Genomic DNA, 14,502 nt, shown 5'->3' on the forward strand with positions numbered 1-14,502 from the left:
CTACAGACGATATATCTTATAAACCATATTATAAAAAGTAAATTAAACTCATATATACGTATTACCTTAAATAAATCATTTATATTAATAGTTTAAAGTAGGAGACCCAACTCTTGCAAATGAAAATTACTCAAGAGTAAACATTAGAGCGTCATCAATTTATGTATAAAATAAGTTAAGTTAACAAGTTAACGGAGCATAATAACAATCCTTTATCCTTCAACAAACTTCATAGCTTCATCTTTGGAAATTGTTTCGACTGTTGAAACCTTATGATTGAACATAACACCATAAAACGTGTCAGCAGCTTTAACCATTTCAGGTCGGAAAGTTGTGCATATAAATTGGCTTGTTTTAGACATTTCCTTTACCATAGACGCCAATGCAGACCGGTATTGAGCATCTAAATTTGCATCACATTCGTCGAGAATATTAAAAGGTGCAGGATCACATCGCTGAATCGCAAAAATTAAAGCTAAAGCACACAGAGACTTTTGACCTCCACTGAGTTGATGAATGCTTAGCTGTTCATCATCTTTACTATTAAAGGATACACGGATACCAACGCCTGTATAATTATCGATTGAACTTTTCTGAGCTGCTTGGTTATCGATGTCCATTGTATTTTCTTGTTCAGAACTCTGACTGAGTTCGCTTCGTTTATTCATAACCAATTCACCGCGTCCAGCAGGAACGAGCTTTTCAAAAATTTCAGAAAAGTTCTTTGCTACCTGCTTGAAAGTGCGCTCTATGGCTTCATCTTTTCGCTGATCTAGTACCATTGTAAGCTCATTAATAGAATCCTGAGACCTTCTTAACTCTTCTCTTCTAGCAATTAGGGAATCACGCTGTTTTGTAAAGTTGTTGTATTGCTCATATGCCTTCTTATTAACGCTTCCATATTCTTTCAAAGCCTCATTAACCTTGTGTAATTTTTTTACTATAGCATTTGAACTAGTGGAAACGTATTTAACGAAAGCTTCTTCGGGTAAAACACCAAGTGACTTAATATTTTCGTTACATTCCTTCTTACGAGCAAGTAAAAGGCTCCTTTTAGCAGCATTTCTCTCATTTACTTTCGACTCGTGTTCTATTTTTGCTGCTGCTTCATGCTGTAATTCTTCCAATGTCTCCTGTTCCTTCTCCTCGGCTTGCAAGTCATTAACCAGGTTTTGGATTTGATTTTCAAGTTTTTGAGATGCATCTTCAAGTTTATGAAGCTTTGCCTCGTGTTTTTCGAGAGTTTTCTTAACACTGGAGAGTTCGGATTCATCAACAAGATTATCCATACCGAGTTGTACCTTCAGGGGATCACGTCTTAAATAAAGATTCGTATTCAACTGATATTCAAGATTAACCTTTTGGGACTCAATTTCGACTCGTTTAGTATTTATATCATTGTAATCAACAGACAATTGCTCAATTTGAGTTTCCAAATGTTTAAGTCTTTTCATATCCCTAGGATCCATTTCTACCATGTCTGACTGAAGTTCTTCTTCAAAATCTTTCAATTGCTGCTCTGAGGTTTGGAGTTCTAATTTTGCCAAATGTAGATCATGAACCTTTCTACGATGAGAGCCTTGAACTTCTGCTTCCTCTTGCGTTATAGACACTTGTTCTAAATTAAGGGGAGCATGATCACGTTCCAGCTGCTTGAATTCAAACTCTGCTTTTTGCAACTCATTTAAGCAAATAGTTATTTCTTGATCAACTGAATCGATTTGAGTAGTGACTCTTTCAAGATTCGTTTGAATATCAACAAGTCGTTTCTGATATTTTTTGACATTTTTAAGGGCATCTAAACGAGAGTTTTTATAATCACGATAACCACCAGATAAGGCACCTTTCTTGTCAGAACGGTCACCACTTAAAGTTATTCCGTTCAGTTGATGTGATCTAGCATACTGTGATGCAACCTCAATAGAAGGACATACAATAGTCTTAGAGAATACTTGTTGAAAAGCGGGTTGATATTTTGTGTCGTACTCAAGAAAATTAAGCAAAGGTAAAGCATCACTGGCGTCAGGATAACTTACTGGTCTTGGATGAAGCCTATTTAAAGGCATGAATGTGACTCTTCCAGCATTTTGTTTATACATTACCTGTAAAATCTGATCGGCTGTAGAGTCCGAATCAACGACAACATGGAACAAACTATTTCCTGCGGTTGCTTCCACAGCTGTTTTAAACCGGTTATCAACGCTAAAAAGATCGCATAAGGGACCATAGCAACCAGTCAGTTTTAAGCGTTCTGCAATTTCCTTAACAGACTTTAAACCATTACTAGTGTTTCTATCCATGGTCGTACTCATGCTTTTTTCAGATTGTGAAAGATCGTCTTTGATACTTTCAGTCATGGATTTTAGCTTAGCCTCTTCCCTCCAGAGTTCTTTTCGTCTATCAATTAGATTCTCTTTTTGTTCGTTAATTGAAGAAACCTTAGCCATTGCTCCAGCGGTAAGTTCGCCTCTAGACGAAAGTGCTGATTGAATCTCTTGTTTACGAAAAGCTTTCGCATCCAATGCTGCAGAAACATTCTCTAATTCAATATTTAATTCTTGAATCCGTTGATTTTGGGTCTTGATACTTGAAGAAATCTCTTCTATTTGGGCCTTTATCCAAATATCGCGTTCTTCTCTTGTAGCAAACTGGGATATTCTTGATTGTTTGTCTAGAATGGTTCTTCGCTGGTTTTGTAAAGATAGTATCTGTTGATTTAAGAGATCAACTTGAGAAATAATTTCATTGTACTGAGGGATAATGTTCGTCAATTCTGATTCTTTATCATGGATTTCAGATTCCAACGACTGAAGCATTTCAACCTTTGAAGTCTCATCCTCTTTAGAAAATTCAATTTGACGCAGCAATTGCTGAAATTGCAAATCCACAGCTGCTTTAGACTTGATAAGGTTTGTGTAATCTTCGTCATTCTGTTGTTTTTCGAGCCGAAGCAAATTGACAGAATTCTTTAGTTCGGTGATTTCACCTTTGATTTGCTCGATACGCGTCTCTCTCTCAATAAACGCTCCAGAGTCTATCTCATTTTTTTGAAGCGTGCTAGTGCGATCTTGTTCTAGAGCATCCAAGACGGCATTGATTTCATCATGTTCCCGAGAATAAATCGCATATTCCAAACACCTCCGTTCATTGTCTTTTTTATGATAAACAGCGAGTTCATTCTTTTCTTCTTCAAGTTCATGTAATCTTTCTTCAATATACTCTAATAATTCGTCAATTTTCTCAGATTTGAGGACCGTCTCTGTCATAATCTTGTTGGATTCGGCGCGTCTACTTTCGTAAATCTGCGTTCCTGCAACTTCTTTAAGAAGTTCCAAACGCTCAGAATCTTTGGCGTTCGTAAGTGAAGTTACTCGACCTTGGGGAACAATATAGTATGGGTTCGAACGCGAAAATCCAGCAGACTCTAAAAGATTAATTACTTCATTTTTGTTCACTGTTTTCCTATCCAAGGAGTATTCATCCTTTTTAAGACCAATGGTTCGACGTAAAACAACTTCACCTTTCCCAGTGGGAAAGCGATTATCAGAATTTTCGAATGTAACCTCAACATACGCGCTCATTACAGCTGAACCAGGACCTTCATGTAAGAGAGCTTGCCTTTCTTCACGTGATAAATGCGTGTAATCATCGCCCAGGACAAAGCGAATAGCAGCAAAGAAGTTACTTTTTCCTGAACCATTCCTTCCCACGATCACATTGTGATGAGGACTGACTGGTTCTATAACAGTATAATCTTTGTAAGACTTAAACCCTTGAATAATAAGCTAAAATTCGTTAACTATGATCAATCCGTTTCAATACTAACCTTTTTTATATGCATAGATTTTGTTGTTGGCTTTGGACAAATGAAGCATACCAGACTCGCGTCGCGTATGTACCAATAAGTAGCAACCAAAGAACAAGATCAACTAACATTGTTCTATGTACCATTTTCGTTTGCAATTATACATATTATATATTAAAGAATTAAAGAAAGACTTTATTGATAGTTACTACTATGACATTTACGAAATATACCAAACAGCGAACAAACCGTGGGTACTCAAATAGTTCTAAACAATCAGCATAGCACCAAAGGTGATTTCTATTTTATTCAACTTAAAAATAGAATGTTTCTAAAAAAGTTACTCAAATATTGAGAAGTAAAAAGTAAAACAAATAAAAGTAAACACTTTGTCGCCCAAGGGAAAATAAACGTTCGCTTAACGAATTCTGTCGCTAAAAGTAATAGTTTAATAGGATTTTATTCTAGTAAGAGCAATTCAAGCTTTTCTACAGCAAATTAGTGTAAAATCATAATTCCTCTCCTTAATACTCATATACTTCTAGTAGTTAGCTGGAAAAATAATGACAGAAAAAGGAGAAGCATCCTATCTAGATTCTGCAAAGGATGAAGAGCAATATGAGGATTATAGTGAGGGTTCAGAGAACGAACAGTATGAAAATCTCGACGAGATTGACTGGACATTAGCTTCCTCCGGTATGCACTTTTCTGTTTTATGTGAAGAAACAAGTTTTACTTTGCGTCGGTCAACTTTGATCTACAGCTTACTTTGTCATACTTAAAGAATATTTGCTAACTCATAGACTATGCTTCCTTTGAGGCTGCTGGTTCTGCTTCAACAGGATTACAAGCGTCTACACAGCCAAATAGTAGAGCCAAAATAGCAAAGGGACAGGATCGTGTTTCAACCCTAAGCCGTTACATGGATCACATGAATGTAAAGGACCAATTTGACGGAAGTGGTAAGTTAAAGGACGATCGGCATGAGTTTATTCGGATTTTTTACTAACATGAAAAAGAAAAAGCTAGCACAAAAGATAAAAGTGACAGAGCTACATCTGAGCAAGTTTTAGATCCTCGAACACGAATGATTCTGTTAAAGTTGATTAATAACGGAACAATTTCGGAAATTAATGGCTGTATTAGTACTGGTAAAGAGGCAAATGTTTATCATGCTATGAATGAAGAAGGAAAACATCTTGCTATCAAAATTTTCAAAACATCGATTCTTGTATTTAAAGACAGGGATCGTTATGTATCTGGTGAATTTCGTTTTCGCCATGGCTATAATAAGAGGAATCCAAGAAAAATGGTTAGGGTTTGGGCAGAAAAAGAAATCAGAAATCTGAAGCGAGTGTTTTCGGCAGGTATCCCTTCTCCTGAGCCATTATTATTAAAGCACCATGTCTTGGTCATGTCCTTTTTAGGTGACAAGAAAGGTTGGCCTTATCCAAAATTGAAAGATGTGGATGTCACAGCAGAGGAGGCAACAAAACTCTATGGAATGGTTGCTAGATATATGCGTACGATGTACCAAGTTTGCCATCTTGTCCATGCGGATTTGTCAGAATATAATATGCTTTATCACAAAGGAAAAATCTATTTAATTGATGTTTCTCAATCCGTTGAGCATGATCACCCTCGAAGTTTAGAATTTTTGAGAATGGATATACTAAACATTACCACATTCTTCAAGCGATTTGACGTAAACTGTTTGTCCTTACCAAGGCTATTTAGTTTTGTCACGGAAAAAGGTAGCGTTGAGAAACAAGATATGAAAAACCGTTTGGAAGAACTTCGAGAGGGAGACCACGATCCTGATGATGACCACGAAGAAGAATTTCTGAAAACGTACGTACCACGAACGCTGGAAGAAGTTTACGATATTGATCGTGATACTCAAATGGTGGAGGAGGGAAAAGCAGGAAGCTTAGTATACCGACACTTACTGAATACTGGTTCAAAGGAAAGCGATGCGGAAAATGTGAATGACCCTCATCCCAGCAATGACTCTGTTTCGGTGACAGAGGATGAAGAGTCAGACGCCTCTGATTTGGATGATGACAATGATTCTGTCAGGAAAGATAAGAGTGGCCGTGAAAAAGAAAGTGCAGAGGAAAAACGCGCTCGTAAACAAAAAGTAAAAGAAGAGAAAGCTGAGAAAAGGAAAACGAAGGTCTCAAAGTATGAGAAAAAGCGTAAAATAAAACAGGGAGGTCGTAAAAAATAAGCCAGATGTTTATTCTTTTTATTTTTTTTTACGTTTATTTTTTGGAGGGTTTATTTTGGATAATGGATAGAGGATATAATAATACATAAAAATTTCATTTGGGTATTTGTTCATTGAATTTCTCATAAGAATAGAATTATAGTAATCATCGTAACTTATCTATATAGCTTTGACATAAAAAGGAAATCAAAAGTGAAGAATTGTAGAAGGGATCATCATTATTTCTCGTTTCATTATCTCTTTGTTGAGTTTTGTTGCTGGCCTTTATCTCTTTTTGCTTTTCTGTCGACAAGAGATTTTACATTTGGTAGCTCAGTATACTGATGCTCTATAATCTCAAAATGCAAAGGTGGGTCTGTAACCGCATTCCATAATGTTTGCGGCAAATAATCACCGTACTGTGTACAAAAGTCGATACGAGCCTTCGTTTCAGTCTGCTGCTCTTGTTCTAGCTTATATACCAGACTGTCAACTACAGAGCGTACCCTCTTTTCGTAAGCTTGTCGTCTATGTATTTCTTGAAGGAGAGCATAATAGGATTTTGCAAATTGCGTATAGTGTCTTTCTAGTTGTATCAGCTCTTGGGCTAACTGGGGTATCTCCAACCCGGTGTGAGCACTCATAAGCTCATGCGCTGCTTCATGACGCCGATTGGTAAGTTGATTTTTATTTAACTCTTCTGCAAGTTGTTCAAGTTTCTTCGTGCTAGCATCCACGTTTTGCTTGTATCTAAGAACGGTAGAATGATAAGTCTTTGTTTCTTCAAGGCCAGTTCGAAGATCCCTCAGCACAGAAGGAACATGATTTGAATCATATCGCAAAATCTCAATCAATTCCTTCTTCTCAACATCTGAAAGACCGGAATAAATTGTCAAAGCCTCAGAACATTGGTCGTAATGTTGAGCTACCTGAAGAAGCAATTCAGCCAAAGTTTCCGCTATATCATTGTTCACAGGAGGTAAGAAGTCTAAAGAGATAGCTCCAAGCCGGATGTGGTATTGTTCACATATGTCTTCTTCCAACAATCCAGAGAGCTTTTCATACGCATTCCATACACCGTCTGTGACTCTTCGAAGTCTTGTCTTCAAATCTTCCAGGGATGCGTCATCGACAAACGAATAAAGATTGGGATACTCACTTCCTAAAGCGGGATCCAAAACGCATTCTCGAAGCCTTTTCAACGATAGTTCTAAGCGGTCATGAAGATCATTTAATTGTCCAAATGTTGGATGATTTTGAACAAGATTTAAAAGTTGTTTTATTAAGGAAGTGGAAGAGTCCAGTCTGGCACATTGAGAAGCTGTTAGTTTAGCTAGTTCGCTTAGTTGTTGATGCTGTTTAACAGAGTTTTTCAGGCAGTTTTTTGCATCTTCATTGTATTCATGAGCGTCTCCACAAAGTTGACGAGCTTCTGTAAGGGCCACCTTAGCTTGCTCGGTCCATTGCTTCAACAAGTCCATCACCGCACTTAAGCGGCTTTTGTATACTCCTTCTAAGAAATCACTCAATTGCCCTTTTAAACGATAAAACTGGTATATAGAATCTTAAATGATTAATATTTATTGTTATATGACCTCAAAATTCGTCAATTACAATAACTTGAAGCACAATGTTTGAGAGTGTGGAAATGGTAGAATGAATTCGTTGTAATATTTATACTATGATCACGAATTTAAAAGTGATTTTACGACAATAACAATTCTCTTTGCAAGATATGTTTTTTATTTTGTTAACCAAAGGAATTAGATTGAAAAGGATATAAAGAGAGAGAAATATATAGCCTTAGAGCTACTGAAGATGATCAAGGAAACCTAACTAATTTTAAGATAGGAACGGTAGAAAAAATATAATAAAATAAAAGACTATTTATAACTGTGAATTATTCCATAAATATTCTATTTTTAAAAAGCTCGTGTTAGCACATGGCAAAAGAATTCACTCACTGAACTCGACAACCTAAAATGGGGTAAAAGAAGGACTAGATAAACACTATTAAGGAACAAAAGGGATCCCAGAAGGAGTGTTTTTGCGATAGTCCTTGTAGTCTTCATCGAAAAATTTGACCAAATACATCTCTTCTGCAACAATTCGTTTGCTGAAAAAGTCCCACAGTACTATAGTGAAAGCAACCAGAGAGAAAACATTCTGTAAAAGGAGCTGCGTTCCTAAAGCCCAAGCAAAAAATCCAACATATGACGGATGACGAACATAATGATAGACACCTGATTTAACAAGACTGTGCTCCTGTCTCTTCTCACTAGCAACGTGATGCGAAAATGATTTACCAGCGTGTACCATTGCAAATGATCGAAGTAACTGTCCCGAAACAATCAAGAGAATTGCTAAACTTGTGTATACCCAGTGAACGCACAACAGGACCCATGGAGGGAAATGGAGCCAGGATAGAATTTTTGAGCTGCTCGATCCATCAGTGAAGTGGTATTCTAATGCACCTATTGACATGGCAATCCAATACGCTACCCCATTGTTCAAAACAAAAGAGTCCCAAGACAACTGAGGTCCTTGAAACTGTGCTGTTATATAAAATTCTAATTCATGAAATAGCCCCAATATCGCGACAAAAGCACTGGCTCTAGACTTCGTAAATATGCTCAAAATGCACCCAGATCCAATGACCAGCCCTAAAAGGGTACTTGTAGCGCTTATGAAAGCCACTTGATTTGATGTGTGAATATTCGGCATTTTTTAGAAAAGATTTATCAAAAAATCTAGTCACGTTCGGTCAAAAAATATTATCCACAAAAATCCTACTAGAATAGTTAAAATTTCGCAGTACGTATTAAAAAATAAAACCTATAGTAGAAGATAAATATTGATTTAACTTTCAAAAACAAGAAGACCAAAACAGATTACTATGCCTGTACAGACTTGGAAGGGTGTACATCCTATTGCTCCATTTCTTAACTTCTATTGTCTATTGCTAACAATAGACAAAGAACTTCATTATTCTATGTCAACCGAAGAATTGGAAAAAAAATGAACACGAATGAAAAAAAGTATTAAATGAGTCATTAGAAAGATATTGAGATTCTGGTAGCCTGTATTTCCACTTGGCAGGAATAAATAAAGTATATTACTATATATGTATTACAAAATAGAGCATGGTTTCTGTCTTTCAGACCACCCGTTTGTCGTCAAGTCTTTCATCTTTTATCATATCCTTTTTATCTTCATCTTTTGTTTTTATTAATTTATCATAACATGTTAATAAAAGAGCAATAAAAGGTGGGCGATCAATTCACTTCACGAACAGCGTGATCAAAAGCCTTGGCAACATGGTCAACATTAGAACTGTTTAGGCCAGCCATAGAGATACGACCATTGGCACTAAAGTATAGGTGATACTTTTCTTGGCAGAACTGGACTTGAGCAGGGGTCAAACCAGTGTAGGAAAACATCCCGATTTGCTCAGTAATATGATCCCAAGTACCAGGAGTCTTCAAAGCAACGAGAGAGTCACGTAAATGACGACGCATTTCATTGATACGCGAAGACATAGTCCTTAAGTCTCCCTTCCATTGTTCAAAAAGTTCAGGGTTATTTAATATTTCAGCAGCAATACGGGCACCATAAGCCGGAGGGTTCGAAATGGTGCTGCGTTGAATCAAGCAAAGCACAGATTGCATCTTACTTTTCACATCGTTATTCTTAGCTACATAGTGAAGACAACCAGTACGCTCACCGTACAAACCCATGTTTTTGGCAAAAGATTGACAGACAAAGAAATCTCTGTCAAACTTGGCAAACTCATTCAAAGCCCAAGAATCACGGTCCAAATCACCACTAGCAAATCCTTGATAAGCGATATCAAACACAACCAAATGCTTGCGGGCAAGAAGAACCTCGAACATAGACTTCCATTGCTCTCTAGTAGGGTCCATTCCTGTAGGATTGTGAGCACAAGCGTGAAGGAGGAAAATGCTGCCTTCGGAAGCAGATTTCATAACGTCCATAGTTCCTTCAAAATCAAATCTTCGGTTTTTAGCATCCCAATAAGGATAAGTCTCTACCTTGACATTGACACTTTCCCAGATAGTACGATGAACAGGCCAAGTTGGGTTAGAAATGTAAACGGCAGCTCCACTCTTTCGAACATAGTGTTCAGCTAAAAATCTAGCAGCCGTGAAATTGGCACCAGTACCAGAAACGGATTGGATAGAGCAAATACGGTCTTCCTTCAATAATTGCTCGTTGGGCTTGAACAGAATTTCGGCGGCACCCTTTGTAAACCGACCATAACCAGCAATGGGCATGTATTCATGATTGAAGTTAGGATCTTTTTCTACAATTTCAGTAGCCTTCTTTACAACTGGCAAAATCCATGGCCTACCGGTATCATCACGGTAAGCACCAATGCTCATGTTCACCTTCGAAGGGTCTTCATCTTGGCTGTATAAACTGTTGAGTCTAAAAATGGCATCAGGCTGAGCTTCAATCAATTCAGTAAATCCAAAATCCGACATTTTTTAACTTCTCGTGCTGGTAAAGTCCAAGTTTAGAAAACGGTTTCCGCTGCTAAATAAGTCTTTCCATCTTGATTTTTTCTGATATTAAATCACCTCGTTTAGATAATCTTTTTCTTAAAATGGAATGATTCTCAGTAAATGATATCTACAATTTTCCAAAAAATGAAATGATTAGAAATAATTAAAAGGATTTAAAAAATATAAAGTTTTCAATGAAGCTTGGTTCATCACTCAGTCAAATGTAGAATGAATTGCATTGTTGATTTTGTGTAATCTTCTAATGTTTTAGTGTCTTGTTGAAATTCAATTGTATTATTCATATATTATCCTAATTAGAGAATTGCTCTCTTCATAGTTTGCAAAGGACAAGATAAAGTGTTTCGTAGAAATAAGTTTCAATTTCCTATGCTTTCGGACAGTCAATGAACAGATATCATCTTGTACTCTTAATCAGGAATCTCCGGGACCCGAATGTCACCAGGGAACATTATGTGTTGAAAAAACCAATATATGGGTGAAAGTAGCTTTTGGTACCATCGGGGTGAAGGTTTTTCGTCTACATATCGGCTAGCAACGTTTGCCAATATTGATAGACTATTCACCGGGTACCCAAACATTTGATTGTTCTTTTGGATGAGCATGAGACAGCGACCAAGCATTAGTAATTCTTGAGGTAAACGATGACAGTCTTGTAAAAAGCTCACAAACCTTGATTTCTGAGTAAGCTGCTCTTCAAATAACTGCTCTTGAGACTTCAGAACTGACTCGTCTTTAAAGTCACCATCAATAGGAATATTCAACATTCGATTTGCAAATAGATCGGGCTCCCTAATTCCCCAGGAATGCATGACTTTCATAATAGTGGCTCGATCAAGCGTATAAGCAGCACTAAATAGAAGAGCAAAACTCTTTCGAAAAGATTCCGATTCATGGACATACAATCCATGATCTAAAATCACGACCTGAGGCTGTCGACCTACTTTCCGCACAACTATATTACCTGGATGAGGATCGCAATGCACTTGCTTTGTATTAAACATTTGAAAAGAAAGGAAATTAAACAAGCTACTGAGGATTTGCTTTTTACTGAAACCAGCATCTGACAATGCTTGTTGGTTGTAAAGGGGAATCCCATCAATCCACTCTGTAATCATAATCTTTTCTCCTGAGAGTTTGTCGTAAACCTTTGGAACGTAGACTTTTCCTCTCAAATAATCTGTTTGATTTATGGCTTCACGACTTGATCGAGTCGCTTCGGCTTCAACGATGAAATTTACTTCCGACCGAAGTCGTTCTGAAACATAGTCCACCGTGAAGTATAAGGGAATATGGAATATCCATTTGTCGTAAACATACATCATACATCTATAGACCAATAAATCCCAGTTCATTTGCTTGGAAACGGATGGTTTTTGCACCTTGACGGCTACTTTCTCTCCTGAAGGAAGAATAGCCTCGTGTACTTGAGCTATGCTAGCACTCGCAGAAGCGTTTTTTTCAATTGTAGCAAAAACTTCTTCTGCTGGCATGTTGTATTGAGTTTTGATGATCTCAGATACTTCATCCCATCCTATCTGTGGAGCGTCATCAAACATTCCCTTGAATACTCTCCCGTATACAGGAGGAAGATTAGAAGATTGCATTGCGACGATTTGCCCCATTTTAATGTAAAGACCGCCATTTTTGGATACCATATTCACCAAGCGCTGAGCAACTCGCTCATGTAAGGCCTCAATTCGATCAGCTCTCTGCTCATTGAAGTTTAGCTTGTAATCCAATGCAACAATGGTTGCTGTATACACGGTCCGAATACTCCGAGTCAAAGCTTGGGCGTTATAGTATCTGTCCCAAACGTAAATTCCTGTTCCAATACTCCCCATCCAGACTAGTCTCTTGGTCCAACTTGAACGTTTGCTTAAAGCTTGCTTGGTAGGGGGCTCTTTGCTGTACAAACGACGAGAGGATCCTCGACGCATAACATTCAAAAGCTTTACATTATGAGATGCTAACGGTGAACGAATTCCTATCCGAGTAAACATTCCCAAACTTCGTGACCCAAGCTAATGACTATAGCTTTTGAAAATTATTCACTTTCGTCAATGGGAATGGGAATTCACGATAATATATAGCTCGTAAATGGAATCAAAAATATCCTTTACTTTTCCTTTCTGTTGCTACCCAGCTTTTGGACCCAGAATATGCGAATCCGGTAAGTTTGTTAATGCAATTTAACTCTTTCACTGGCTTATTTTTACGGGTATAAATTCTTCACTCCTTACATTCGCAGTGTAATTTCTCTTGTTCTGAAGTTGTATGAAGACGTTTCTACTCAACCTTGCATTTTCCCAATGAACATCTCCCATGATAGAACGTAACCAATTCGAGTAGCATGTTACTCTTATTCAAAAGCATAAAAATTAGACATAATGTGATATAGGAAGCAAAAATCTTTGTTTGCTAGAATTATGAGTCAGTTAAAAAATGAATAAAATTTGATGAACAAACTCATACTTTTCAATCAAAGTCCTTGTGTGTTTACAAGGCGAAAAACAAAGTCAGGCGACATATAAAAGTGTCGTACTTTACAAAGTTTCTTAGGTGCGAAGCCAACGAGATTTTTTTATTCTCTAAATGTTCATGTATTTTCTTATTAATATATTAATGTACCTAGTGGATTTTATTCTTCATATTACTTCTGAATATATTGTTTGACACTGTACGAGATGGTAGTTGTATCAATTTTTTAAAAGAGGGAGCAAACTTATCGAATAACGAGCAAATAAAACGAAAAAAGCAGAAAAAAAAGAAATAGAATGGTATTTTAATAAAAAAAATCGACCGCCTTTGTCGATTACTTTCTATTCGATTAACATTATACGATATCACAGAACATGCATTATCGTTGTAATAGGGTAGGGCAAATCCAAAGACAGTCACGAAAAGGTCTATATATTTGTTGGATTTCCGAACTACAGCTATGCAAAGACACCTTTGAGCTCGAACGATCGTTGTTGAAGCAATCTAACGAAACACTACGTTTCTTTTGCAGCTTTAGGGAAAGTCCCCGGACTCTTGCGTCTTGGTTTCTTTTGAAACCAGGACAAGCGGAAACGCGCTGACCTAAAGAACCAGCGGTTTCAATGGAATGTTTGTCCCGTGGTAGGCGCTGTCTTGATTTTTCTTGTAACCTTTTCTATGTGCTTTTCGCTTCCGGAACGGAGTAGACAAAGATATAAGTCTATGAAATGTGCATAGGAAAGTGTTTGAGGAAGAGCAAAACGGATGCTTTGCGGGACTTACGGTTTCATTGAACTGTGTTTTTTCGTCGTAGGCGATAGTTATACGATCACATCCACCAGTAGATGTAACTCAATGGGGCTTAGTCATGGGCTCAGAGGATTTTTGCCGTCTTTTTTTGAAAGGTTTGAGTGGTTTCTCTTGTTTAAGAGAGCTTGTTCGATTCAAGCCAAACCTGCATAAGATAGTTAAGCTTAGAAGGTATGGATCCAAAATATGATGATCAACAAATACAAAGAGTCAAGCACTGAAGTACGAAACGTACTGTGTTGAGTTATTCGGTCTGATTTTGGAATATATTCCATAGGTCTGTGCTTGGTAGATATAAAGTACATAGATGAATGTATATGTTTATTTACTTAGCATTCTTTTGTTCCATATGGAGCTTAAGAAGGAGGGTTTATTAGCAGAGCTATAAAATGTTTTTAAATTGTAAGAGTCGCTTATTACAGTCTATGGGCACTTGGAATATATCACTAAAACCCGAATGTTGGTTGGCTTTGGCTAACTGTTTACATTTTTGCATTCCTGGTGTTTAGTTTATGCGTTGTTTGTTGACTTTTGGAGGGACGCCCATAAAGGGCTTTTGATGTTTATGGCAATGTAGCGGTCGCATCTCTTCCTTTATCGACTTGCTCACTTTAAGTCTGATTTTTTTTGTTTTTGCTTTTTATTTTTAAATT

General features: G+C 37.2%; 6 protein-coding genes across 6 annotated transcripts; 1 reads left to right on the forward strand and 5 right to left on the reverse strand.

Annotated features, from left to right (window-relative positions):
* Positions 1-15: 15 nt before the first annotated feature.
* Positions 16-3,855, reverse strand: SPOG_00599 (mitotic cohesin complex subunit Psm3). Its single transcript, XM_013168774.1, has 2 exons — positions 3,827-3,855; positions 16-3,785 (listed from the first exon to the last, which is right to left on the reverse strand). The coding sequence occupies exons 1-2, from the start codon at positions 3,839-3,841 to the stop codon at positions 213-215; spliced, it is 3,588 nt and encodes a 1,195-aa protein (XP_013024228.1). The 5' UTR covers positions 3,842-3,855; the 3' UTR covers positions 16-212.
* A 432-nt stretch (positions 3,856-4,287) lies between these two features.
* On the forward strand, positions 4,288-6,139 carry SPOG_00598 (atypical/RIO/RIO1 protein kinase). The gene is made up of 3 exons (XM_013168773.1): positions 4,288-4,501; positions 4,609-4,767; positions 4,825-6,139. The coding sequence occupies exons 1-3, from the start codon at positions 4,369-4,371 to the stop codon at positions 6,033-6,035; spliced, it is 1,503 nt and encodes a 500-aa protein (XP_013024227.1). The 5' UTR covers positions 4,288-4,368; the 3' UTR covers positions 6,036-6,139.
* Positions 6,084-7,661, reverse strand: SPOG_00597 (autophagy associated protein kinase activator Atg17). Its single transcript, XM_013168772.1, has one exon. The coding sequence runs from the start codon at positions 7,493-7,495 to the stop codon at positions 6,269-6,271; it is 1,227 nt and encodes a 408-aa protein (XP_013024226.1). The 5' UTR covers positions 7,496-7,661; the 3' UTR covers positions 6,084-6,268.
* An 80-nt stretch (positions 7,662-7,741) lies between these two features.
* On the reverse strand, positions 7,742-9,081 carry SPOG_00596 (protein-S isoprenylcysteine O-methyltransferase Mam4). Its single transcript, XM_013168771.1, has one exon. The coding sequence runs from the start codon at positions 8,736-8,738 to the stop codon at positions 8,028-8,030; it is 711 nt and encodes a 236-aa protein (XP_013024225.1). The 5' UTR covers positions 8,739-9,081; the 3' UTR covers positions 7,742-8,027.
* Positions 9,009-10,569, reverse strand: SPOG_00595 (aspartate aminotransferase). Its single transcript, XM_013168770.1, has one exon. It carries the CDS (start codon positions 10,517-10,519, stop codon positions 9,290-9,292), a length of 1,230 nt encoding a protein of 409 aa, XP_013024224.1. The 5' UTR covers positions 10,520-10,569; the 3' UTR covers positions 9,009-9,289.
* Positions 10,570-10,781: 212 nt separating this feature from the next.
* On the reverse strand, positions 10,782-12,807 carry SPOG_00594 (atypical/ABC1/ABC1-B protein kinase). Its single transcript, XM_013168769.1, has one exon. The coding sequence runs from the start codon at positions 12,559-12,561 to the stop codon at positions 10,969-10,971; it is 1,593 nt and encodes a 530-aa protein (XP_013024223.1). The 5' UTR covers positions 12,562-12,807; the 3' UTR covers positions 10,782-10,968.
* Positions 12,808-14,502: the final 1,695 nt, after the last annotated feature.

The sequence above is a fragment of the Schizosaccharomyces cryophilus genome (genome assembly GCF_000004155.1).
Source record: "Schizosaccharomyces cryophilus OY26 unplaced genomic scaffold supercont4.5, whole genome shotgun sequence".
Taxonomy (NCBI): Eukaryota; Fungi; Ascomycota; class Schizosaccharomycetes; order Schizosaccharomycetales; family Schizosaccharomycetaceae; genus Schizosaccharomyces; species Schizosaccharomyces cryophilus.

Excerpts from the sequence above, each read along its gene's own strand:
- SPOG_00598 (XM_013168773.1), top strand. The coding sequence starts at position 4,369 with ATGACAGAAAAAGGAGAAGCATCCTATCTAGATTCTGCAAAGGATGAA. Across the intron at positions 4,502-4,608 it reads CTGGACATTAGCTTCCTCCG|ACTATGCTTCCTTTGAGGCT; the intron begins GTATGCACTTTT and ends GCTAACTCATAG. Across the intron at positions 4,768-4,824 it reads GGACCAATTTGACGGAAGTG|AAAAAGCTAGCACAAAAGAT; the intron begins GTAAGTTAAAGG and ends AACATGAAAAAG.
- SPOG_00597 (XM_013168772.1), bottom strand. The coding sequence starts at position 7,495 with ATGGACTTGTTGAAGCAATGGACCGAGCAAGCTAAGGTGGCCCTTACA.
- SPOG_00596 (XM_013168771.1), bottom strand. The coding sequence starts at position 8,738 with ATGCCGAATATTCACACATCAAATCAAGTGGCTTTCATAAGCGCTACA.
- SPOG_00595 (XM_013168770.1), bottom strand. The coding sequence starts at position 10,519 with ATGTCGGATTTTGGATTTACTGAATTGATTGAAGCTCAGCCTGATGCC.
- SPOG_00594 (XM_013168769.1), bottom strand. The coding sequence starts at position 12,561 with ATGTTTACTCGGATAGGAATTCGTTCACCGTTAGCATCTCATAATGTA.